This window comes from Barbus barbus (assembly GCF_936440315.1).
Source record: "Barbus barbus genome assembly, chromosome: 15".
Lineage (NCBI taxonomy): Eukaryota > Metazoa > Chordata > Actinopteri > Cypriniformes > Cyprinidae > Barbus > Barbus barbus.
Genome location: NC_136743.1, coordinates 30,628,670 through 30,655,185, shown reverse-complemented (window position 1 = coordinate 30,655,185; position 26,516 = coordinate 30,628,670). Strand labels below are relative to the sequence as shown.

The window sequence follows — 26,516 nt, the reverse complement described above, 5'->3', positions numbered from 1 at the left end:
TCAAAAAAATCCTGTCGTCACTGGTGCGCAATAAATTCTGTGGTAGGTCTGCCACGAAGGGTCCATCTGTTGTAGCCTTCATTGCCTGAGAAACAAAGGGCGCGTTTCAAGGACACACTTGAAGGAGCCTTCATTATTCAATTAGGACAGCCTTCAGTCTCACAGCAGTAACGCAATCGCCCTTCAAATGCAGTCTTCGAAGGATGCAGCCTTTGAATTGGGACGCAGATTTTGAGTCAAAAAAGGGAATCTGATAAAGACCTCTTTAACTAGAAATCTGAGAGTTTAAGGCTAAATTCACCTACCTTGGACAAAATAGTGGAAAATGGACAGGTTTTTCCAATTGAAGCAAAATTTTGCCCATTTGTGTATTTCCAGTTCCTTCCGATTGCAGGGAGTTACGCAGATTCCTGGGAATGGCCGGACACTATTGTGGGTTTTGTCCAAGTGTTGCACCCTTGAGCTTACAAGTATCAAAGTACCTTTTGACTGATCCATTATTTCTCAGCAGGCATGTGATGGAGCCAAGGTCTTGTTGGGATACAGGATAGGATAGAGCAGGGGGGCCCAATCTTGTTCCTGGAGATCAACCTACCTGATTAGTTGGTTCAGTTGTGTTTGATCAGGGTTGAAGCAGAACTTTGAGCAATATTGGGCACTCCTGGGCTACAGAATCCCCAGACCCCCTACAAAATGCTTGCTTCTTTGATACCAAGTTTGAAGACAGTCCATGATTCAACCATGATTGAAATACAACCCACTACAGTACCAGATCGGTTTAATCAAATTTCAGCAAGACATACAGGTAATTTTAAAATGGAACGTCCCACCTTCAAAAACGAAAGAAAATTCAATACAGTCAATAAGCACACGGGACAACACTTTGAGCTACTGTTCAACACCTGGACTCAATCTGAGCTCTATTAGATAAAGCATAAAATACATTTATACATCATAGCATAGTTTTGAACCTGAAAACCATTTTCCACCTCTCCACCAGCCTTCATTCGCACCTCAGCATTATTGCTTCTCTGACATTTGCGGGAGAGGAGAAAATGTAAAAAACAACAACAACGCACAAATAATTTTATTTAGAAAAACAACACGTTCCACTGCTGTGTGTGTTTCTGTATTTTCACTGATTTCGTAAGTTGCTGTAAATAAGGCAGCTGTTTCACTTAAGGCATTGCTGCTGTGAAATTGCTTCTCTGTTAAACTCAAAAATGCACATATGAGTTGACAGGAAATTCTTAATGTGTACGCTTTCTCTTTTTTTGTCAAATGAGTTTTATAGGCGTTTCACAATTAGTTCACCTGTGCTGAGAATCGAGCCAATCGTTGATCGGTTAGTTCAAATGCTTGTGGCCGAATGAAGAGTTCAGTCTACGTTAGCAGGGAAGATTCATCTCTTCATAGGTGATGTATAGAGATTTTGAGAGCGCAGTAGCCCTTCATCAGATCACACACAGCTCCAAATTGGAAATGCTAGGGTGGGAAGTCAAATGTCATCTCGTCATCTACTGCTGGTAGTTGGCATACTGCCCCTGTGAAGAAAGATACAAAGTCACTGTAAGCCTCTGCTACAACACAAGCTACGACAGACTTGAGTTAACTGAAGGATAAGAGTCACATGTCACTCAAAATCATTTCCATTACAGTTTCTTTTAAAGATGGAAATATTACAGATTAAAAGATTTAATCATTCAAAGACAGCGAGAAACAAATGTTTGAAAAGGAGCTGAGGAGTACAGTCACAATGATTCAACCAGGGTTTCTGCAGGTTTTATGAAGGTAAATTTAAGCCTTTTTTAAGACAAAGTAAAGAAAATTTAAGGAATAAACAATGGAATGTCAATACGGTCTATAAATGTAAATGTCTTCAAAGTTTGACAGCAATGTTTCAAAGTGTATAAATGTAACTTGGTAACTCATTTTACAAAAAGAAGAAAAAAAATTTAAAATCCAGAGCAAATTATCTAAAGATTCTTCAATTAATAAATGTTCTTGGGAAGCAAAATGGCAAGATGAAAAAAAGCTTGTCTTGTGAGGAAATTATCAAAAAGTGAATTTATGAATAAAGCAACAACACATATCTGCCTCAATCAATGGCCTCGGACAATCATCTTAATTCAAAGGGAAAACTCATTTTCATAATTCGGATGTTTGGTCTTGAGCATTAACTCACTTTTACTCAATTTCTCAGACAACAAGAACTCATATGCTCAATCTCAAGTAAATGAATATCAATTTAAGAATGTTTATATATTTGTATTGGAAAACAAAACAAAAAAACCTGTTTTTATATTCAGAGGCCATATTGACATTCCATTCAGTTGATTAGTATTTTTTTTTAAGACCAAGTAAAGAAAATTTAAGGATGCAGGGCATGCAACAATTAATGCTATGACTTTTTAATATTAAAGACTTTCTGCTCTGATTTAAGACCTTTTTAGGCCTTAATTTATGGTTTTGCTCAAAACTGCTCAACAGAGACACATGAAAAGAAAGTTCCAAAATTGGTGACTACCAGCATTTAACAGAAATGCCATTCTCATTTAAACAAAGTATCTGTTAACACAAATTTCGACAGGTATCGCTCTGTAGTGACGGGAGGGTTTCTCACCTGGTCAAAAGCATAGGGGCGCTGCGGCTGTCCTTGTGGTGGTCCGGGCTGTGGGGGTCTGTAGGCTGAATACTGCTGCCCTTGACTCTGGGGGTAGTTCGGATACTGACTTGGAGCGGCCTGAGATGGACCTGATGGTATAAAAGGAAGTGTTTACTAATGGGAATAACCGGTTAACTGATTAAGAAACCTTATGATCACAAATTGTTCCATGTCAGAAATGTGTACATCATTAGACTTAAAGGGGTCATATGATGCGATTTCTTGTTTTCCTTTTCTTGAGTGTGTTCTGTAGCTGTTTGTGCATGTATACGAAGGCTGATCCAGACCGAGCTAAAACGCCTCATTCAAACACGCCCCCACATGTCTGTCACGATGTGGAAATATTTGCATAATGCCGCCCAAATGTTCACGCACAGAAAGAAGATGTGGTTTCAGTAACCGCAGTAGTGTTGATGCAGCCGTGACAGAGAGACGCTGTGTGTTTCTATGCGACAGCAAAAGTACTTTATTTGGCCTTCTGAAAGTAGACGCAATTAGGAATCCTTGGTTAAGATTTGTTTACAACACAACAGCACAACCCTAATGTTCAAATTTGTGCAACGCATGGACGACAGTTTAGTGAACCTAGGACAGTACAAGGCTGGCTGTGAACAAAGGCTATTTTAAAAAAAAAAGGTCAATTCCGACTTTGCCATGACAATCTGGCGCTTCTGAACCAGCGTCTATAAGTATGTTTTGTTATTAGTTTAAGTATTTGCTATTGACTGTTCAAATGTGGAGTTTTGCACATCGTGTGCGTGTGTGTGTGAGAGAGAGAGAGAGAGAGAGAGAGAGAGAGAACATTAAATGTTTTTTGAACATTAAAGCATGTCAACATGTTCTGTTCCCTTTAAAGTTAAACATCTTCTGGACCTTTATGAACCTTTCTAACTAGTGAGGACAGATGTCTTCACAAATCAGCTGTCATGATATTTCACTACAGTAGCCATCACATATATAGCCAAACCTGTACACACAGAGACAGGATTTATTTTTTTTGCTACATTCACACAGAAGCAGAACTTGAGAGTAAATGCAGCCGTTAATGATTGATTTCCGATGTCTCAGACGTGAATCTGTCAGTATAATTCATACCATAGGCCTGCTGCTGTCCGGGGTATCCCTGCTGTCCTGTGTACTGCTGCTGCGGAGGGTAACCCTGCTGCTGCGGTGGAGCCTGCTGATACGCCTCTTGCTGCTGACCATACTGTGCGTTTCCTACAGGAAGAGGAACAAGCAATTCATGAAGCATCAGCAAAGCTACCTGCTAAGTACAATGAACCGTGTGTTTGCAGGAATTCCAGCTAAGAGTGTCTGCATCATGCACAACCAGGTCTGGGCGATAAATGATATCCTATCGAGAAAAATTAATTAATGTTGCCATGAAATTAACGTCGATAACGATGATAAGCTCTGGACATTTTTTACTCCGTATGGATTAATCTAACAGCCGATCACACAGCAGAGAAATAAAGGCTGCATAACATACCGCCAAAATAAAAATTCTGTTTAACTTAAAAAAAAGCCTAAGGCAGAAATATATTACTATTGCATACTAAAATGCATTTCTTAAACAATTATAATAGCTTTAAGGAATATCACAGAACCAGGATATTTATTCAGCCATGTTTTTATTTACACAGTTATGCTGTGCAGCATCTCAAATAATAAATGTTTTGTTACAAAGTAGTTTTAATTTGATTACTAGGGATGTATTTTCTTTTCATCTCGCCTCTGAGCGATGCATATGAAAGTTACCCAGGAAACACGGTTTCATTGCTGTTCATACGCGCCACCTGCTGGCAGAGAGTGAATCTGCGTCTCATTCAGCTCGTCTGCGGTTTTGTTCAGATGTTTTATGTACAGTTACACTAGGGGTGTGCGATATGACGATTTTTGATCGTGGACGATAAAAATGTCTCCACGATCTGCTTTTGAAGAAATATCGTAGTATGGTGCTACAGCACACATTGTCAAATACAGTTCTGGCGCCTCCGTCTCTATATACTGTACAACACGACATACAGCAGCAGAGTTACTCTGACAGGACACTGCACTTATTCGCGATCGCAAAAGTACATTATTTGCACACAAGCCTTGCTGGTTAAATGTTTAAATCGCGCGCTGGTCTGACGTGCATTTTTTCTGAGCGCATTCACCTGAAGCACGCGCACTAAAAAGCCTGTCTAACATCGCCTGATTACTCAACTAACTTATCTTTTGCGCTAATACTGTCAAAACACACAAGGTTTACATACAGACTCAGTTGGTTATCTCTAAAATTAAAGTAAATAGTTAAGAGAGAAACGGATGCATGCCTGTATATTAGATGCGTGCAGTTCTTAAAGGGACAGGACACTAAACATGCTGTCGACTGTCATTAAAGGGGCAGTTCACCCTAAAATGTCATTTCTGTCATTATTTACTCACTCACATGTTGTCCCAAACCTCTATTCATTTCTTGTGCTGAACCCAAAATAAGATATTTTGAAGAATGAGGGTAACCAGACAGTTGCTGGTCCACATTGACTAGAACAATCCTATGGAAGTCACTGAGGACCAGCAACTGTTTGGTTTTCCACCTTCTTCAAAATAGCATTTATGTTCAGCAGAAGAAAGAAACTCATTCAGGTTTAAAACAACTTGAGTAAATGATGGTATAAAAATAAAACATTATGACAGAATTGACAGATGACAGAATATTTATTTTTGGGGGAACTATTCATTTAACGTTAACAAAACACAAAGAGAAAAATCACTCACTATTCTTGACTGAAAAACTTTAATACAGTTGCTTTAGGAATCAGTCTATCTAGTGTTTTATTTTATATTTGTTCATTCAATTTTATTGAATGCTCTGCTAAATACACCTATTGTACCTGAAAATAAAGCACTGTTTGTTTTATTTGTATATTATGTGTATTTGTAATGTGTATCTTTGTTCTTATTTTTTAATAAGAAAGATAAAATGATGACAAAGGTTTTTATCTTCGCCCACTTTGGCCTAAATATCTGCCATGTCTTTTTTTTTGTTTTTTACCTTGAAAGGCTTTGTCTTTCTAGTTTGGGTGTAATGCTCAGACAACTTGTAAAACCAAAATAGTAAAACCAACATGACCAAGAATCGTGATAAAATCGCGAATCATGATATTTCTAAAAAACAAATCGTGATATGATATTTTTGCCATATCGCCCACCCCTAAGTTACACAAAGCTAAAGTCAGCCCATTCTGTTTTTGGTTCAGATTTCTAAATTACAGTCTAATTTAGATTAAAAACTGCTCATGCTGCATGTTTGTTTGGATCATGATTCAAATGCAGTGGTTGCTTCTAATTTTAAATGGAAAGAGCACAGACAAAGCCTTAGTTTGTTTATATGAAGAGATTTATTTTGTTTGTGTCACTTATTTGATTTGGGGTTTGTTTAAAAAAAAAAAAAAAGTGAAATTATATTTTAATTTCATTAAAACATGTTGGTATTCTTGTAGAAAAAAATATGCAAGTCCTGTCAGTGACAGCCAGTTAAGTTTTACTTTTCTTCATTGTTTTGAAAAGCTTGTTATCTTTGCTGTTTACCTCACGTTACGTTATGGAGGCTTTCCATTATTTTTGAAAATTATTATTTATTTGATTCTTCAGTGTTTGCTAAACTTTCTGTAATTTATTAGTCGGTATATAATACAGCATGTGATGTGTCCTATGTCATTCGTTTTTGTTAATAAATGTTATGTACGCTAGTTTGTCATTGTAGCCTACTGTTTTATTGCTTTTTAATTAAGAATAACAATGAATCCATCTTTTGTTTTAGTCTTAAAAAGTGAAAGGTGTATATATATATATATATATATATATATATATATATATATATATATATAAGCAAAACAAACAATTATCTTTTCTTGTAAAACATGACACCAAGACTGCAAATTTGAAAGTGAAAGTGAACGAAAAAAGGAATTCCTGTTTAAATCACAAATAATACAGATGAAAAAGAACAGGTTGAATGTTGAACACATTCGTTACCATATAACTATAAACTATGATTAAAGGTCATCTGCATGCATTTATTAATCAAATGTTGTAGCAAAAAATAAAAATAAAATGCGACCAAATTGAAAAAGTTAGTCACAAAATTGCGACCAGTGGGAAGAATGAGTCTAGAGCCCTGTGTAGAGTTTAATTGTGAACAAACGGAGTGGCCTATTCGGCAGTGGGTGTAGATCATATTGTCCCAAAATGGACATAACATTACCCACCAACCACAGGAATGATTTGGTTAAGATTATTTGTGCTCTACTGAAGCAGTACAAATCATTTTGCAAGAGAAGGCATCTTACCCTCTGGCGCCCCCTGTCCTCCATGGCTGTATTGCTCCGTGTAGTATTCCTCTTGACCAGGATATTGCTGAGGAGGTCCTGAAAACACACCAAAAAGACATTAAAACAACCAAAAACTGAGTGAATCAATATTTTATCAGGAGATTTCAGCATACCTTGATGTGGTGGCCTGTAGGGAGGCATGGGCCTCTGTCCCATCACGTGATTGCCTTGACCAATCATGCCCATGGGGTTCTGCTGCCCCTGGAAATGCTGCCCGCTGCCACCAGAAGGGGGTATGTTGTACTGTTGGGAAGGAGCCTGCTGGTGCATCATAGGCCCTAGAAAACACAAGCACTCATAGCAAACTGGTTTTTTGATTATGTGGTTGATATTATTATTAAAACATGGTTTTCAGATGAGTACCCTGACTGGGCTGCATGTTTAAGTTGGGCCGAGGGACGTAGTTGGCCATGGGCTGCCCCTGGCTCATGTTTATCTGCCCCTGTGACTGTATTCCCTGCGAGGAGGGCACTGTGTGGTTATACGCTCCCATGGTGCCATGGCTGCTGGGTGGCATGTTAATGGAGCCGCTGGGTATGCTGGGTGTCTGGTTGGGCCCGGGGCCCTGCATGGTCATGTGGGTTGGACCTGCAGAAGCAGACAGAGATTAAAAGGGTCATGAAACCCTAAAACACATTTTTTGAGATGCAAACATATTTACAGGTTTCACATCAGTGAAAACAACAATAGCGCTCAAGTCTATTATTAAGGGAAAAGTGGTTATTTTCTTTTCATTTTATGGAGCCATTTTGTTCTTCTGATTCAAACAGCAAAGTTAAACCAACGTCACGAAAAGTGACGGATATGCGTTAATTTGGAGTGGTGATTGGCTGCCGTGGCTGGAGAGTCTGTGTCTTATAAGTTTTATTCATAAGAACGAACTCTTATGATCAAATCACTGCGCTGTATTATGCATGAGGTTGTCTTACAGCGGAGAATTCAAATCCCATGAAAGAGCTTTCATTTTCTCCATTGCTCCAAACATGAATCAACACTGTGTATGCGCACATATCCTGTCTTCAAATAAAATATGCGCAAATAAGCAAAACACAGCAAACAATGATAAAGACCGAAAATTCAAAGAAGAGCAAACAAAAAGTTAACTATGCCTTTATTCTGTCTATTTAAAACATATTAATATTTATTTTTCTGTATGAGTGTATTGTAGGTCTGTGATTTATTGGTTGTTTTCTCCCCTCTTCACTCCCATTTTCCACAGCTGTACATGCCTATTTCTGGAGTCTTTTTCAACGCTAAGATGTGAAAGACCAGTGCTGAAACAGAGGGGTTTCAAGACACTTTAACAACACAAACCCCTTCACTTTTAATGTGAAAATAAAACTAAAACAACCCTATAAGCATTCAATAATCATATGAAGCACATCACTACATGCAAACTATGCAAAGATGTAAATACATTAGATGCTTAACAAAAACATTTAGCAAGCAAAAAAAAAAAAAAAAAATCTTAGAATCTTTAGGCAGCTCACGATCTGATCCGATTCTAGAAATCACAAACCCATTTTTAAAACAATTCCTGATCTACATTTTTTTCTATTTAATTTAGTGAATTTACTGACTTTGAACATCATCTTTATTTGCATTTTTATGAAGTTACTTGCATAAATGCTTCTTAAAATAATTCCAAATTAATAAAATCTAAACACTTGTAGGTTAAGAATTATAACCAACTAAATATAGCTTCAAAACACAAGCAAAAAAGGACAGAAAGAGACATTTCAACAGTCTTAAGTCAAAAACAGACTGTGGCACTTTCTCCCAGATGCTTGAAACAAACTACCTGCAAACTGTGAGCAAGTCTACCTAGAAATAAGCGGTTTCAAAGCCAAATGCTGTTTTAGTCAAATAAAATCTAAAGGGTTTAGTTAAAATGTAATGCATTTTATTTCGGTTTTGGTTATTTTAGTATAGCTTGTAAACTAAATTAAATAAGAAAAGTATTTTTAATATATGTATTTTAGATATTTATTTCCTTTATATAGATTTGTTTTATAATTTCAGTTAACATTTATTTTATTTCAATTACTGAAGAATATTTTATGTTTTTAGTTTTAACTATACAAACCTAATTCTAGTCAAATTTATATATTAAATATTATTTTGAATAATGTTCTTAGTCTGTCCATCCTGTAATGGGGAATCCCAGACTACAATAGTTGTTAATTAAATGGAAATTAAATTAAATACAGTTTATGTACCCAAAATATCTATAATGACCTGGAAAAAAAAGCTTGAAATAAAACGTGACTCTTCTTCTGAAATGTCTGCAGGCTGCTCATTTAAGTTCAGATGAGGGAAATAAAATATGCATTCTTACAACAGTCAAAAACATATTACCATATAAATATTGTATAGCAAACATTGTCATATTTCATCAACGTTAGTTCATAAGCAATTGCTTGGCATAAATGCATGCTATTAATTGATTACAGCCCACACTGAGCAGTCTGAAGCGCTGCTACACGAGCCTGTAGAGCATGCAACAGCGCCACGTTTCCCACGGTTAGATCAGGAAGGTACAATGCAAATGTACGTAACTACCACAAAAGACATCAGTCCTGAATAAGTCTGACTGGATAGCGCATATCTCATTTTTATTCGCGTTTATAAGAGTACATTTTCATTGTAGTTTTTGTCATCAAAATCAGTTTTTTATTTAGTTATCGTCTCATTTTCGTCTGTGAGAAAATGTCGTTGACAAAAATATTTTGTCAACGAAATGAACAGGGGTTTGGAGAAGTTGCCAGAGTTTTCAATGGACTGAGGTTTCCTCAGCTGCTGGAGTTTGACGGTGAGTGCCCTGGTCTGACTGTACCTGGCATCTGTCCGTTCATCTGGCTCTGCATGTGTGGTGCGGGCGGCCCGTCTGAGGGCATACTGTGACCGTGGGGCAGCTGTGGAGTCGCTCCACTCTGATTCATGGGCATGTTCTGAGTGGGTGGCTATAGAGAAACACAGAGACACTTGCTCAGCCACTGATTTCATTCAGTTATTTATCCATTCATTTATCAGTTTTATTTAACTGGTTTAATAATGATTCCTGTTAGCCAAAATAACAATCTCATACTTATACTTTATCATTTCCTTTGTGTCAACCTACACCAACATACCTGCTCCTTTTTTCAAGGGCAATCTAATCTTAAATTCAATTCAAACACATGCTGTGTGACATCATACAGATCATATGAATTATGCATATTAAATATAAATATATTCTGGTTTCTTACCATTTTATTATACCTTAGCTAAAGCCAATAAATGTGTCAGAAGGGAGACTGGGAATAAATACTCACGGCAGGAAGCAGAGACTGCATGTTCTGATTGGAGTCTGCTATTGTGGCCAGATACACTAGATTTCTGTGTAGCATCTGCTGGTAGCTGCCAGAGAGCAATGAGAAAAGAGCTTTGATCACTGAGTGAACTGGGAAAAGAATAACGCAGCATCCTACATCACTTGAGAATGTGAAATGTGTGATATAAACACTACAGCTATAGTTCACGTTATCATTTACTCTCCCTCATATTGTTTCAAATCTTTAGGAGTTTCTTTCGTCTGCTGAACATATATTTTGAAGAATATTGTAACCAAACAGTTGCTGGTAGCCACAGACTTCCATAGTATTTTTTTGTTTCAATTATATGAAAATAAATGGGGACCAACAACTGTTTGCTTACCCACATTCTTCAAAGTATCTTTGTTTGTGTTTAGCAGAAGAAAGAACCTCATACAGGTTTAGGACAACTTGAGGGTTAATAAATTATGACAGAATTTTCATTTTTGGGTGAACTAATCATTTTTGGCAGTTAATGCAAACTGCATAAATATGTTTTTTGCACTGAAAATCCAATATTTCACCCTCATTTCCTATTTTTGTAAGAGGTACAAAACTCACTCTGCACCTTAAGGACAAAAATGACTCCAATGAAACCCATTAAAACCACAATATTTAATCACAGTCCCAATTAAGCATAAATCATGCATTCTTTGTTAACAGGCTTTCACTCCGTTAGCAAGGCTTCAAAATGTTTATTTTATTTTAACTTTTTATTTTCCACCTAGTGTCACCATTTTCCCAGATTTGACCTACAGAGCAAATATTCACCCTTTTCTGTTTTCTGATTTTGCAAAAAAAAAACATATATATAAATATAAATACAGTCATAGCCAGAAATATCAGAACCCTTGGTAAATATGATCAAAGAAGGCTGTGAAAATTAATCTGCATTGCTAACCCTTTTGATCGTTTATTTTAAAAATAAATCACAAAAATTGAACCTTTCATTGGATAATAAGAATTTAAAATGGGGGGAAAATATCATTATGAAATAAATGTTTTTCTCAAATACATGTTGGACACAATTATTGGCACCCCTAAAAATTCTTATGAGTAAAATATCTCTTAAGTATATTCCCATTCATATTCACAATTTCGAGCACTCCAGGGTGATTATAAACATGAAATTATCCAGCCATGGCTTCCTGTTTCACAGAAATATAAATAGGAGGGAAAACAAAGCCCAAATTCCCTTAATCATCCATCACAACCAGAAAAACCAAAGAATATATTTCTGATGTGCAGCAAATGATAATTGAGCTTCACAAATTAGTGAAGTGGCTTTAAGAACCCTACCATCAGGGCAATAATTAAGAATTTCCAAGCAACATAAAATGTTACGAATCTGCCTGGAAGAGGACGTGTGTCTATATCGTCCTAATGCACGGTGAGAAGGAGAGTTTATTTATTTATTTTATTTTACATTTAGCAGACGCTTTTATCCAAAACGACTTACATTGCATTCAAGTTACAGTTTTTACATTTTATCAGCTCTTGCTTTCCCTGGGAATCGAACCCATGACCTTGGCGTTGCTAGCGCCATGCTCTACTATTTGAGCTACAGGAAAGCTTTGAGTGGCTGAAGACTCTCCAAGGACCACCGCTGGAGAATTGCAGAAAATAGTTGAGTCTCGGGATCAGAAAACCTTTAAAAAAAAAATTGGTCAAACAGCACCTACATCAGCACATGTTGTTTGGGAGGGTTTCAAGATAAATTCTCCTAGCTCAACCAAAAACAGTCTCCAGCATATTCAGTTATCAGACACAACTGGAACTTCAAATGGGACTGGCTTCTCTGGTCAGATCAAACTAAAAAATGAGCTTTTTAGCAGCAAACACTCAAGATGGGTTTGGTGAACACAGGGATAAAAAGTACCCCATGTCTACAATGAAATATACTGCTGTGTTTTTGATGTTGTGGGTCTATATTTCTGCTGGAGGTCCTGGACATCTTGTTTAGACACATGGCATCATGGATTCTATCAAATACCAACAGATAAAAAATCAACAAGTGACTGACTCTGTTAGAAATCTTATAATGGGCCATGTTTGGATCTTCCAACCATACAATAATCCAAACACAAACCTCAAAAACAACACAAACATGGGTCACTGATCACAAAACCAAGCTTCTGCTGGCCATTCCAGTCCTCTGACCTGAACCCTGTAGAAAATGAGTGAGGTGAACTGAAGAGAAGAAGCACCGTCATGGAGCTGGGAATCTGAAGGGTCTGGAGTGATTCTGGATGAAGGAATGGTCTCTGATCTCTTGTCAGGTGTTCTCTAACCTCATCAGGCATTATAGGAGAACATTTAGAGCTGTTAAACTGGCAAATGGAGGTTTCAAAAAGTATTAAATAAAAGGGTGTCCTTAATTGTGGCTAATATGCATTAGAGAAAACATTTATTTCATAATATTTCCTCCCATTTTAAAATCTTATTCTTATAGTTAGATTTTTGTGAATTTTTCAAATAAAAGATCAAAAGGATTAACAATGCAGATTAATTTTCACAGCCTTCTTTGATCATATTTACCAAGGGTACCGATATTTTTGGCCATGACTGTATAAGAATATTGAAATTGGTGTTTTAGAATGGTACGGTTTTTATTATAATTTTTTTTAATATGACAGGTAAAAAAATGACTTTTTGTGTTCTGTGGGATTATGTAAACAAAACGGCATTTAAAGGGTTCAGATCCTGAAAATTAATGTATTTCAGGTGGTTATGATCAGGACTGATGCTGGTAAAGAAATCTGTCAGTGAATGTGAAAAAAAAAAATAATAATAATATATATATATCTTTCATATTTTTGACAGACATTTTTGTCCACTTTTTGAGGAACAAAGGTTTAAACAAAAATCTATAAATAAATGAAAAACATCAAAGACTGTGCATATGCATGACTGAGAACTTACTGCGAACATTCAGCTGTTTTTCCTTTACTCTGGAAATCCATGATGCACTGAATCAACTGATTGTTTTCATCCAGCAACTGCAAATGAAACATCATAAACTTAATTAAACATTAAGATACAAAAAGAACTAAATAGTGCAGGAAAAATGAGTAAAAGCCTAATCGTATGTTTAATTTAATCAATCTGAAGCGTAGCTAATCAAATCAGAAATAATTAATGAAAAAATGGTAAGAGAAGAAGAACATGGCATCAAAAGTACAAACAAAGAGGTCCATATAACACTTGGGGATAACACTCCTATTAATTGTGAAAACAATGCTGATATCAAACCCAAGATCAAGCTTTTATTCCATGCCTATTTTCAGTGGCTGTGAGGCAATGAATCTTTTTTTTTTTTTTTTTGTAATGTTGGATGCAGAGGTGTAAAATACTTGATTGCTTTACTTAAGTATTATTTTGGGGGATTTTTACTTTATTCAAGTACTATTTAAACTGACTACTACTTTTACTTGACATTTCTGAAGCAAAAACAGTACTTTTTACTCCTTTTATTTCAACTTAAGAAGTTTTTATTTTATCTATGCACATTAAATATAGTAAACAGAAGCTCAAAAGTGCATGGTTGACGTGAGGACCAATTATCATTGTTAATTATTATCAATTATCAAGCACACAGTTCTACCTCAGTTATGACTTCCATCAGGTCAATGTCTGGCTTCAAAAGTTCACCATCAAATCAGAGGAAGCATGTTGAGGTAGCAAAGCTGTGTTTTCCCCCAAAAAAGTTTATTCATTATTCTTTCTGTTTTGATAGAACCGTTAGCTGTGTCATATTTTGGCTGAATGCACAAGATTGAGTGCAAATAAAACCAGTGATGAAAATTTTAATTAATATTTTTGTGGGAATTTGTTTTGTATGAGTTACCGTCACATTCACTTTGTGTAGTTTTTGAAGTGTCATTTTTGGACGTCCCATACTTTGGCCTGATACTTGTACTTTTATTGGAGTAAATTTTTCACTGAGTATCTTTACTTTCACTTGAGTAAAATTGTTGTTCTCTATATTTCAATGTATCCTGCACTGATGCTCAGTGCCGCTCTCTTGCTGCTGTATCTCTGCAGCTGAGGCAGAAGCTTCAGTGCCAAGTACTGAATGTAATGCAATAAAAGGACTGTGTATCATGCAATAACACCATAATGGCAAGAAACGCCTCTCTATCGGGTTGTTTCTGCATGTATAAACCCAGTGCTGCTGATTCTTTAAATGAATAGCTCAAAAACATGAGTGTGAACTTGAATTAAACTGATCTGAAAGAATCAAAGTGCTGGTTTACGCATCAGTCAGGAGTCAGGCCATGAAACAAACATACACACAAAATCTGCAAATTCGCGAAAACAACAAATCAAGCAACAGTTTTTGGTCATCAGGTGCCAGCAAATCAGTGCTGTATGCCACATTAATTAACCTGTTACCTTAAAATACTTCCTTTCATTAAAGTAAACCCTATTATTCATTCAAGCAGCAGGGAATACCGATCAACAGACATGATTAATAGAAAACCGAAGAATACAGCTTCACTGACCAAACCAGACCCGAATCACAAAACTGAATCATAAAGCTCGACCGAGGAATTAAAAACAGAGAAACACATCGACAAACAAATGTTTGCCTAATCAAATCTGACAGGAATAATGAAAACCAAAGAATAAAGGTGGGCTGATCAAATCAGACCCGCGTAATCAATATAAGGAGAAGTCGGCAATTAGCATACGCGCTTGTAACAAAACATACGATTAATAATAAAATCAGGTGTACAGTAACGATACTAGTAATTATAAATCGCTGGCACAATTCTTTGTGTTTGACCGTGTACACTGCGACGCTTTTACACAATCCTCTCTTGTGATTCATCAGAGAGCCGAGCATGTAACTGTTAGCGGCTAACAAAGACACCGCAAAGCTGAGGCGATTTAAACAGATTTAAACGCTAAACAACGACCCAAGATCATAAGAGCGACCTGTTTGTGTTTTATTCTGCAGGAGCTGTTGAACACGACGACAAACATCTCTCTAAAATGTTTTGTTTGTGGTGTTATGAGAGAGTTGGCGGGAGAGACGTTGCAGCTAACTAGCCGAGCCCACTAACGTTAATGCAAACGCAGTTACCCTCGGTTTCATTCTGCTTGAAAAAAGATTCAATTAAATTACCTTTTGTATCCCGGCAGGCGTTATATCGCCTTTAGCGCGCTGCCGGTGCGGTGCGAACGCCACAGACATGTTCGTTAATCGTTAGTAGAGATTACCGCTACGGTCGACACACAAACACACACTGAGCGACAACAAACGCGCTGAGCTGCGAAATCAGAACGATCCATTGCGCGAGGAACAGATGGGGGCGTCGCGTCTCCTCATCGCACTCAAAACAGAAAAAACCGACAAGACTGAACCAAGAATCAAGACGCTTAAAACATAACTTCATATCATGATCCAGCACTTGGTATTTAAAGCATAATGCCTCGGTTAACACTAAATATACACGCTAGAAGGGCACCGACACACCTCTGGTTACTAATAATGGTTTGTTCCTGAGGGTCACAGAGGGGGAATTCCAAATGCCATTTGCTCAGCCTTGACTAGCGTTGGTTAAATTCAAGTTAAAATGCAATGTGCGAAACAGCACTGTCATGTGTAAAATGCAATATAATGCTTGAATTTACATTTCCCATATTCATGCGTGCAACATGGTGCAAAATTAATATTCTGATTCAGTTACCTTATGTAACTTGCCATTTTACCGCACCAGCATTTAATTCCAATTTAAACTGATAATATTATAAATAGCAACATTAAAAGCATTTCTATGAACAGTCTGCAATTGCTGTTGTTTTTTGTTTGTTTGTTTTTTCCTGTGCAGTAAGACTAGCAGAATTGTTATTTAAATGCAATTGTTTTACGCTGTCTTTAAAAAATAAAAAAGGTATTTTAATTTTACTAAAAGTTATTTCAGTTTCAAGAATTAATTTTTCCCCATTTTGTTCCTCTCTGACAGAAACTGGTAAAATATGGGAAAAATGTGTGTGTGTGTGGAGCAAGGAGGGAAAAACTAGTTGGGTGTTTCTCAAACGGAAGGCTGGATCCTACCGAGGCTGAAACACTAATAAAACTTAGTTTTGGAAAAAAAAAAACTTTGTATTACAAATCTTTATATTATTTGGCTTTCTATTAATGAAATACAGCCGTCTATAATCTCCCTGTGGCTTAAATTATTGTCAGTTTAGCGTTTAGTAAGTAATTTACACCAAAACAAAAGATAACATCTATCTTTTCATGTCCGAAAACATTATTTTTGTCTTAGATTTCATAATAAATTCAGATAAGCTCAGTACTGACTCGTTTTTCATCAGTTTACTTTCATGAAACTGAATGGGTACAAAGGATTGTGGGTGATTGAAGGTCACGGAGGATACATCCCATGCATCCTTCAATTTCAGCTGAATGAAGGACTCGAAACGAAGGCTGTCTTCCAAGGATCCTTCCGATTGAGACGGCCTTCAGCGACGTCTGATGACGTGGCAACCGAGATATGCAGCCTTCCATCTGAGAAACACCCGTTAAGTTATGTAGCATCATATCGTGGGATAAGAAGATGTGGCCATTCAGATGACAAAGATGTCAAAGATGCATTGTTAGAAAAACGTAATGGTTTTGCTATAACTGTTCTTGCACACTATTTTGCTAAACACTGCTCATAGAGGTTTGCCATATTTGCCTTCTAAGTAGCCACACAACTCTTCAGGTTTTACATGCATGCTGTACTGCTTTTGATCATGCATGTCACAACACCGACTATAAGCTTTTAATTTTATTTAAAGATAGTTTAAACAATGCAATTATATCTTGTAGCTATAGTGAAGCTGACATGGAGTGACTCATCTGATGCCATGCATGAGGCCTGACAGATACACAGAAAAATACAGTGTTTCTGCACCAACCAAGCAGCAGGTGGTGGTAATGCACTTATTTTGTTTCGCAACAAAAACCAAAAAAAGTAAAAACAAGTTTGTTTTTTTTTTTGTTAATTTATTTATTTTTTAACAATTGCATCTATCAACTGTACATTTAGAAATGAGTTACCTGCCATCTACACAATGCTTTATATGTATACAACAGACCTGTGGCTAGTGATTGTTTGCCATGTTACAGTAAACAAAATAGTTTTGAATGCAGTGATTTCTTTTGCTAGGGTTTCATGGTTAGAGTTTTGAGACAGTGCACCAAGGATTCACACAATAGTGTGTAAACAATTGGAAAAAACTCCACATGACACACAGAACAACACACACAAGTTGTCTCTAATTGTTTACTTTAGTTCCACAAACGTGAATGTCTTCTGACCTTCTTGCACATAAAACTGCAATTATCAAAAATAGACACAATACAGTCAATGCGACTTAATATCTTGCAATTACAGCTTTATATCTTGAAAATGTAACTTTACATCTCACAATTAGCCTATTTCTTATTTTTAAAATTTCACAACTTTTTAATATTTATTATTATTTTTACTTTGAGAGCAGCTTCCATAGTATGGGATATTTTGAAAAAGCAGTTTTCTTTCTTTCTTTCTTTCTTTCTTTCTTTCTTTAACCTCCTGAGACCTGGAAAAAAATTTTTTAGGAAAGAATTAGTATTTTTTCATGTCATTACATTGTTTAGAGCATGAAAATTGTATTAAAAAATATAAAAATTATATTTAATTCATAAGTTGCACCATAGAGGACATTGGGACTTTTTTTTTTTTTTTAAGTAAAAAGACTTTTTTTGAATGAACATGCATGGGCAAAAACAACTGATTTTTTAAAATCACCAATACATTTTTAGTTTTTAGGATATATTTATATACACGTATATATATATATATATATATATATATATATGTTTTTTTTTTTTTTTTTTACCAAACTTGTATAAAGATAATTCTCAACTATAACAGAATGATTTGATATACCATTCATCTTTATGCAAAATGTTTGTAAAATGCCCATAAAATGATTTTCTCATTATATACAATGTATCTATAAACTAAATCTAATTTGCATATTAATGTGTTTTTGCACTGCAAAAATCTTACTTAGTATTTTTCTCTTTTTTTTGTCAAAATATAAACAATTCTTAAATATACTTTTACTAGATGAGCAAAAATGACGTAAGATATTTAGTCTTGTTTCCAGGGGGGGACAAAATTAAGTGCATTTTGCTTAAAACGAGTAAAATAATTTGCCAGTGTGGTAAGTAAAATACTCTTGTTTTAAGAATGTGCACTTTACAGGACATCCAGAATTAAAACTATGGCATGTATAGTCTCAGAGAAATTCACTAAAATATAATGTCCTCATGAGGACACAGTGTTCATTAAATATTACAGCTGTGTATATTTACAAATAAAGTGATCAATGTACATGGTCAATACAAGGAAACATTATTTCTACTTAAAATTTCACATTTAATTCAACATGTTAGTCTTGTAATTATTTGTGAAATTTACTAGCAAACGCTAAAAATAGTTTGAAAGTAAATCCTAAAACATTTGTTTAGTGTGGGCTAGAAAGTTAGAAGGTAACTTTAATGCAACGCTCACAATTGCTTGAAACACATGACGTCGCTCTTCTTCTTAAACCAATACAAAAGCACATGACCAGCTGCCAGAGTTTTATGTCTGATATACATTGGTTATAGTGAACTGGGTGTAGCAGCTCCTCATGACTCATACTTCACAGTCGTAGTCATGCATAGAAACTAAGAAGCTCAAAAGGTCAAAATACATATAAGCAAAGTTCCCACCTTTCCACAGAACACAAGTGTTCCTGACTAACCCTCCCACCGTCTTATCATTCTCATACACCGTGCAATCTGCCTGTCGTCTCATCCACCCTGCTGGATTCCCTGCACTAAAACCTCTTGATTCAGGAATCCCAACACTGATAGGATTTATTTGCCTGTTAGTTCGCTCAGTGACGGTTTAGCATTGAATCTGATCATCTGCATGAACAAATGGCACTCTTGTCATCTGTAACAGTATAAAAATAATGTCAATTTCAATGTCAGAAACTGCTATTGAAAGTCTCAGTGTTACTGCTGGAGCTCTTATCTTCACTAGCTGATTGGAGTGAATTATTAACTTGTTGTTTAAAGAGAGAAGAAACACATGGTGAATTTTTATGAGAGTACAAGAACATAGTCTGGTATCGTCTTTCCTCTTTTAAAGTCACCATGAAATCAAAATAGGCCATTCGTATTTTCACAATTTCCATTTCATGCCAAGTTTAATTAAAAGCAGGGGGTTGAACAAAGTTAAATCATAACGTATCATTAATATTCTACATTTGAGATGTTCAGTATTTTTTAAATGTGCAGCAAATAATTGTTGTGTTACAGTTTATTTTGAAGTCCACTTTAGACTTCTATTAACTGTAAGCAATGTCAATAACTCTCATTAGAGACGGTTAGGTTACAGGTTTAGTAGAACAAGTTGAAATGTACTTGTTTGTGACGCAGAGGGTCTCTCTGCATTTATTTGCAGAACTTGCATAGCTTATTATTTAGCCTAGTGAATAGAAAATGGGAATGCTCTTCATTCACTTAAAAAAATGTGACCAGTTTTAGTTTGAACTTGTACCCTCATACTTGCAAAATCCTTGGCTTCATTTCCAGTCATTCAGGCCCAAAAATATGTAAGAGCAAGTAATGGGAGCCTTATCTTGACTTCCTTTTGTTTGGTAACATGTTGAAGAAACAATGAAAGTATTTCTTGCATTTCTTGTGTGTTATGAAATGGTTTACGTTGAGGATGGGATTGGTGAGTGGAAAACTTCAACTTTTATGAATATAATAAACACTATTTCAATGCAAATGTAAAATTGAACAAACTTTATATTTGAAACTTGATTCAGTGCTGATTTTGTAGCTCTCTTCTCAATTCAGTGTCCTTAGTTGCTGTTACAAAACAGGAGTTTGTCATTTATTTAACACTTTCGCAATGTTTATAAAGATAATACTTGAGAAATTATTCCGACTTGATTCAGCACGTTAATGCTGATTCTCATATAAACACTGCAGAAATGTTCATTTCAACTTTGTGGGTGTTAAATATTCAATTTTAAATTTGCAGTGTACTTTAAAATTCAACTTAGAAAGATACTTAGCAATCAGGACAGACCTCTTCTTTGAGTCTGTATAGGCACATTATCAAACACAAATAAGATATTGAATGATATTTATTGTGAATAATCTATATAAATGTCACGGTTTGGTTTCTGTTCAGTTTCCTGTTTGCCCTTATTTGGTTTTGTTCTGGTTTTCCTCATTAGTTCTATTCAGTTTATCATCGTTAAGTCTATTCACCTATGATTCCGCCCGCCCATGGCGATGATGGTTCCGCCCGCCCACAACGATGATGGTTCCGCCCGCCCACAACGATGATGGTTCCGCCCGCCCACGACGATGATGGTTCCGCCGCCTGCGGCGATGATGATTCCGCCCGCCCACGACGATGATGGTTCTGCCACCTGCGGCAAAGTTTACGCCACTGCCCGTGGCTCTCCCAAACCCGCCGGTTCCTAACTTGGAGCTTCTGGATACAGTGATACCCCCTGAGTTCCTGGCTCCTGTCCTCTCCCAAGAAGCCGCTCCTCAACAGCGCCCTCCTGTACCCGCTCCATGTCAGCGCTTTCCAGTACCCACTCCTAGTCAGTATTCCCCAGTGCCCGCTTCTCCTGGGCCAGTCTCTCCAGTCTCCGCTGGTTCCATCCAGCTCCACGCTTCCAGAGCGCCCCCAAGAGTCCGCGCCGTCAGAACACCCTCTAGTTCCCGCTCCTCCAGAGCGCCCCATAGAGCCCGCTCCTCCTCAATGGCTCCTAGAGCCAAGGCCACGGAATCCCTTGAGCCAACTTGGCCGCCCGAAAAAATAAGGCTCCCAGAGTCCCCGGATCCACCATGGCCTTCCAAGCTCCCAGTACCGCCATGGCCTCCCGAGTCCCCTGATCCGCCCTGGTGGCTTCCCTTGTCTCCTCCCTGTCCTGGCCCTGCTCCGGCCTCCAGGGTGCCCGCCCACCCCTCCCCGATGTGACTGTTACAGTGCGGGACGCACCCTCCGGGAGGGGGGCGATATCTGTCACGGTTTGGTTTCTGCTGTCCAATTCTCCTTTAACCCCGCATTTCACACCAATGCCTAAAACTAGACATTTGTTTTGTCTAAAGTTAGTGATTTAGTACCAAGGACATAAGAATGTCAATGAATAGCCTAACAAAAACGACCTGCGAAATCTTTATAGGCTAATTATTCAAAATCATGCTGCATACTCAAATGAGCTAACAAAATATGTTCTGATGATGTTTTGCTATCGTTCCCATTTAGTAGACTATTGAAAACTATGAAAACTGTTTTTGTGTTAACATTTTGAGAGCATTAGTAGCCTAAAGCCAGATAACTCTGACTGAGCGTAGTATTAAAAAACTTTGTTCATAACTTTGAGAGCCAGTTAGAACGTTAAGTCTAATTTATTACAATGCATTTTTTATGAAATACTAGTAAATGTGTTAGGCTGTATTTATAGTAGGTTTAGAGTCGTTGTGTGAATGCACTGCATTGTTTGTGGGGTTGTTATCAGTGTTGAGGGTGTGACGGGGGACTGTCTCCCTCCCCTCCGCGCTCCTCAGAAGCTCCGCCCGCCGCTGACCGCTCTTCAGTCCGTGTCAGAGTTCCGCGAGTAACGGCAGCAGAATGGCGAAGATCTGCGGTATTTTACTGCTCGGAGCGCTGATTCTGGCGGTGAGCGAAAACACTGAAAAGTTTCCAGTGTTCATATTGACTTGTATATAATCTTTAAACTTTTATCTGCATCCTCAAAGTTTCGTTTCTTTCATATGATTGTTTTCTAAACCCTCTCTGAGCACTTGTTCATCAGTGCGTTTTAAAAGATGATAATTCAGTAAGCTTTAGGTGTGTAAAGTGCTGTTTTGTGTTCTTCATGTGTGTGTGTGTGTGTGTGTGTGTGTGTGTGTTTGCGCTCTCTGCTGCTCATGCTCACACTCATGTGTGATAGCCAGCAGTTTAATCAACTCTGGGAACATATTAATTAAAGAACTCTATATACAGGCTAGATGCCACTTAATACTGACTCTTTTTTCATATGTATAGATATTATTGGTTCAATTATTGCATTACCAGATTGCCAGAGGAAGAGAGCATAGTTTTACAGGGTGGGAATTACAGAGGAAGTCCTTAAAAGTAGCCTAATTCTTTTCATATGCTGGTGATTCTTCAACTTTAGGCATTTATCAGGGAATTATTCTTATTAAAACTAACACAAAGTTTATTAACACTTTTATTCTTTTTGTTTTTGTCTATTTTAAAATGTCAGCTTTCCTACAGTCATGGCTTTATTTTCAACATCACAAACAATGTAGCCAAACAATGTTTTTTGTTTTTTTAATAAGTATACTTGTTTACAAGAAGACAACAGAGTCATTCGAGAGCATGGTTGAGATGAACGTGAAACTGGATTTATGGGGGAAAGTCATTGTAATAATTGTCTTGTGAGCAGAAAATTTGTATTTTGCATCATGCAATCAAGCTGTAAATTTGACATAGTGTATGATTACCTGTTTTACTGCTCTCTCACATTATTTAGTGCTTTTGTGTTTGTGTAGATACCGAACACTTCAGCGTCTGAAGGACAACAGAAGAAAATCAGACAGAAGAGAGAGTGGATCATCCCACCACACAAACTGAGGGAAAATTACGATTATACACATCAGGAATACATAGCCAAAGTAAAATCTTCATTTTTTTTGTTTGTTTTCTCTGCAGTGTTTTTGGCAGGAAAATTGTTTTAAAAATTTTTTTGGTAACACTTTATTTTAGGGTCTCTTAACTAGTTTTTTACTCTACATGACCATATTCTATACCCAGTACCTAAACTTAACAACTACCTTACTAACTATTAATAAGCAGCAACTTAGTAATTTATCGAGGGAAAAGCCATAGTTCATAGTGAATAAGTGTTCCCTATTCTAAAGTGTTACCGTTTAAAAAAATAAATACTATTATTATTATTATTTTACGCGCAACAGTACCTTTCTGAACATTAGTGAGTGATGTTTTCAATGAACAGTTGAACTGCAAATTAATAAATAGAGCAAATAAGGTGATATTTAGTCAAATCGCTCCAGATTTAAACATTTTAAGCACTTTTCCCAATGTTCTGCAATTAATGATCATGTGCTAGTATGAATAAACTCTAGTAATGTAATACTGCATGGTTAAAAAAAGAAATTGTTTAACAGATGCTGCTTTTTAAACTGTATTAAAGTGTGAAATGTATTTGTTTGCAGATCCGTTCAGATGAGGAGACCAGGTCGAGTATAATATATTCACTGACTGGATCTGGTGCTGACCAGCCACCTGTCAACTTGTTCACTGTTCATAGTGAGACTGGCTTGGTCAGGATCCATGGAGTGTTAGACAGAGAGAAAACTCCCATTTATTATGTGAGCAGCTCTTTCATCTTTTACACACGATTATAAACATTTATTGCATGGGTGTCTGTCCTATGGACGTATACCGATGAGTCAGTAAGAACTCGAGATAGCATCTAGCAGCAACTTTTCACAGGAGAGCTGGATGTGGGATTGTCATGAAGTGATGAATGTCATACATTCTGCCTGAATGACTCGATTACTAAATGAGGTGCAGCTCATAATAAAAACCTGTAACTTGTATTTTCTTAGCCATAGCACATGCTTAAATAGATGTCATTGAGTTGGTGTGTGTGTTGTTTTCACAGAGAAATCATGATTCATTAATAACTTTGAACTCATTTTCTCAAAATTTCGAATTAAATTTAAAACCAGCTCCACGCACATTCAGAAATCTCGGTGGATTTAGAAACTTGGCATATGGTAAAGGAAAAGTTCACCCAAAAATGGAAATTTGGGCCATCCTGGATGTAGATGAGTTTGTTTCTTCATCAGATTTGGAGAAATGTAGCATTGCATCACTTTCTCATCAGTGTCAGTGAATGGGTGCCGTCAGAGTCCTAACAGCTGATAAAAACATCACAATAATCCACACCACTCCAGTCCATCAGTTAAAAAATTCACCCTCATATTTGACTGTTTTTGCGTGTAAACAGTGCTTGATCTGTGCAGATTTCTCACCTGATTCAGATTCAGAACGTTTCACTGGAGGAAGCGTTATTATGGATTATGGACTTCGATTTTAACCAGAAGCAGCCATTGTTTTCAGCTTTTGTCTTCTCCAGATGTTAACTGATGGACTGGAGTGGTGTGGATTATTGTGATGTTTTTATCAGATGTTTGGACTCTCATTCTGACGGCACCCATTCACTGCAGAGCATCCATTAGTCAGCAAATGATAGAATTCTAAATGACTGATTTAGCCAGAATGTCGGTTGATTTGCATATCACCTGCACAGATCAGGCTTGCATGAACATGACCATCACTAGACGACAAAAACAAACTTATCATACTTTAAAAAGAGCGTAGCAAGCTTACACAAATGAATAGAGAGAGTTTGTGCTTGTTGGTCAGAGTTCACATGCTTAGACCGAGCAGAGAAACAGCATTGAGTCGTACAGAAGAGTTCTGACATAGTTTCATGGTATTTCTAGCACAGCCTGGCTTATCCTCTCTATCAGGAATACTTATTTCCCATCTGTGTTTAGTTGAACGGGTGTTTGGTGTACTTCGTATTGCATTGTTCTCCTAGAGTACAGTTTTAGAAAACATCACAAGGAGAAAATGAAGGGTTATGAGAGAAGGATAAGGGAGGGGAAATATGAATGTCTGTAATAAATAACAGATTAAAATATATACGTATATATGCTGTGACTTTAAGAATTTATACTGAAAGTAGTAAATGGCTGTTATGACTTTTATGTAATTTGTGAAATGTTTGGTGATTTTCTTGTATTCCAGCTCCGAGGGGTTGCCAAGTTTCGGAATGGCAATAATGCAGAGAAAGATATTGATTTGATAATCAAGGTGGAGGATGAGAACGATTGTCCTCCTGTGTTTAACCTGACAACCGGAGCTGTTTATGAGAAGAGCGCAATAGGTACTGCCATCATTCATCATACTTTTGAGACAATCATGAAATTAACCTACCCAGGCTCATTGTGAACACTACCTATATTTCTGCAAAACTTTGTTGTAGGGGATATTTCCAACACAATAAATCATTAACCTTTTAGAGACACTCTCCGAACATTTGAATTCTGAACCGCCGCCTGTACTTATCTGAAGCAACGTAATAAAAACACAGCAATGCATGTCATAAACTTAATAAAAATGTGCCACATTCACATACAGAATATGCGTTTCTCACCTGGTTGCCTGTTGATTGCAACATTGCTCAAAATGTTGCCCGTGTATCATCAGCCAAAAAGTATCTAAAGTACAAACATGTAACAACATTTCCATGGCTTGGCATTATGGGCCTGTTTACACTTGGTCATTTCATGTTTTTTATTTGTCATCCTATTTGTTAAAACATTTCCATTTACACTTGGACACATAAATGTGTCTTTGCTAAACGGATATAAATCTGGTGTTCAATTCCCACGCTGCAGGCAAATTTAACATCAATGAATGCAACAGATAAGCGCTGCATTTTATTAATTATCAGTAATTTTAAGATCAAAGACCTCAATAGGAGAGAGCACGGCATCAGCACTGGAAAGATAAGTCAGTCTCACTACTTTTAATGAAGATGATTGTGTTGAACACACAACATCTGCGTCAGTTTGCGTGTCGGTTTGCTGAAGAGATACTCAGCTACTTATTCCCTCACATGTTTATTATTTAACATTTTGGGAGGAGTAAAATTTGCATATGCATTTTCTAAATATTTCAGAGGGCATTTACACCTGGTCACAAATGCACAAAACACACTATATTTAAAAATCCTTAAACAATAACATGTAGATACTCTTTTTTTTTCATCAGATCAGTATCTGTGTCCTTGTGTCCTTTCGAGTTTGTTCTTTCAAGGTAGCCTTTCAAGGTTTCTCCACGAGAAAGTGAAGAGATAGACGGCTCTAATCTTTTAAAGTGAAACTAGGTGTGTGTGAGAAAAATACTAATACATTTCACACCAACGTTTCCTGTAGCTGAT

At 36.8% G+C, this 26,516-nt stretch overlaps 2 protein-coding genes across 2 annotated transcripts in view; one reads left to right on the top strand and one right to left on the bottom strand.

Moving 5' to 3' along the window:
* Positions 1 to 746: 746 nt before the first annotated feature.
* LOC306880848 (protein SSXT-like) lies at positions 747 to 15,893 on the bottom strand. The gene is made up of 10 exons (XM_079434635.1): positions 15,529 to 15,893; positions 13,320 to 13,396; positions 10,359 to 10,443; positions 9,881 to 10,007; positions 7,408 to 7,632; positions 7,158 to 7,322; positions 7,003 to 7,080; positions 3,761 to 3,883; positions 2,624 to 2,754; positions 747 to 1,544 (listed from the first exon to the last, which is right to left on the bottom strand). The coding sequence occupies exons 1-10, from the start codon at positions 15,595 to 15,597 to the stop codon at positions 1,518 to 1,520; spliced, it is 1,107 nt and encodes a 368-aa protein (XP_079290761.1). The 5' UTR covers positions 15,598 to 15,893; the 3' UTR covers positions 747 to 1,517.
* A 6,176-nt stretch (positions 15,894 to 22,069) lies between these two features.
* Positions 22,070 to 26,516, top strand: part of LOC306881665 (desmoglein-2-like protein) — a 31,776-nt gene continuing 27,329 nt past the window's right edge. Inside the window, exons 1-4 of the mRNA XM_079435858.1 lie at positions 22,070 to 22,147; positions 23,029 to 23,151; positions 23,713 to 23,868; positions 25,319 to 25,457. Of these exons, the coding sequence (XP_079291984.1) occupies positions 22,100 to 22,147; positions 23,029 to 23,151; positions 23,713 to 23,868; positions 25,319 to 25,457 (466 nt within the window). The 5' untranslated portion in view covers positions 22,070 to 22,099. The remainder of the gene's footprint in view (positions 22,148 to 23,028; positions 23,152 to 23,712; positions 23,869 to 25,318; positions 25,458 to 26,516) is intronic.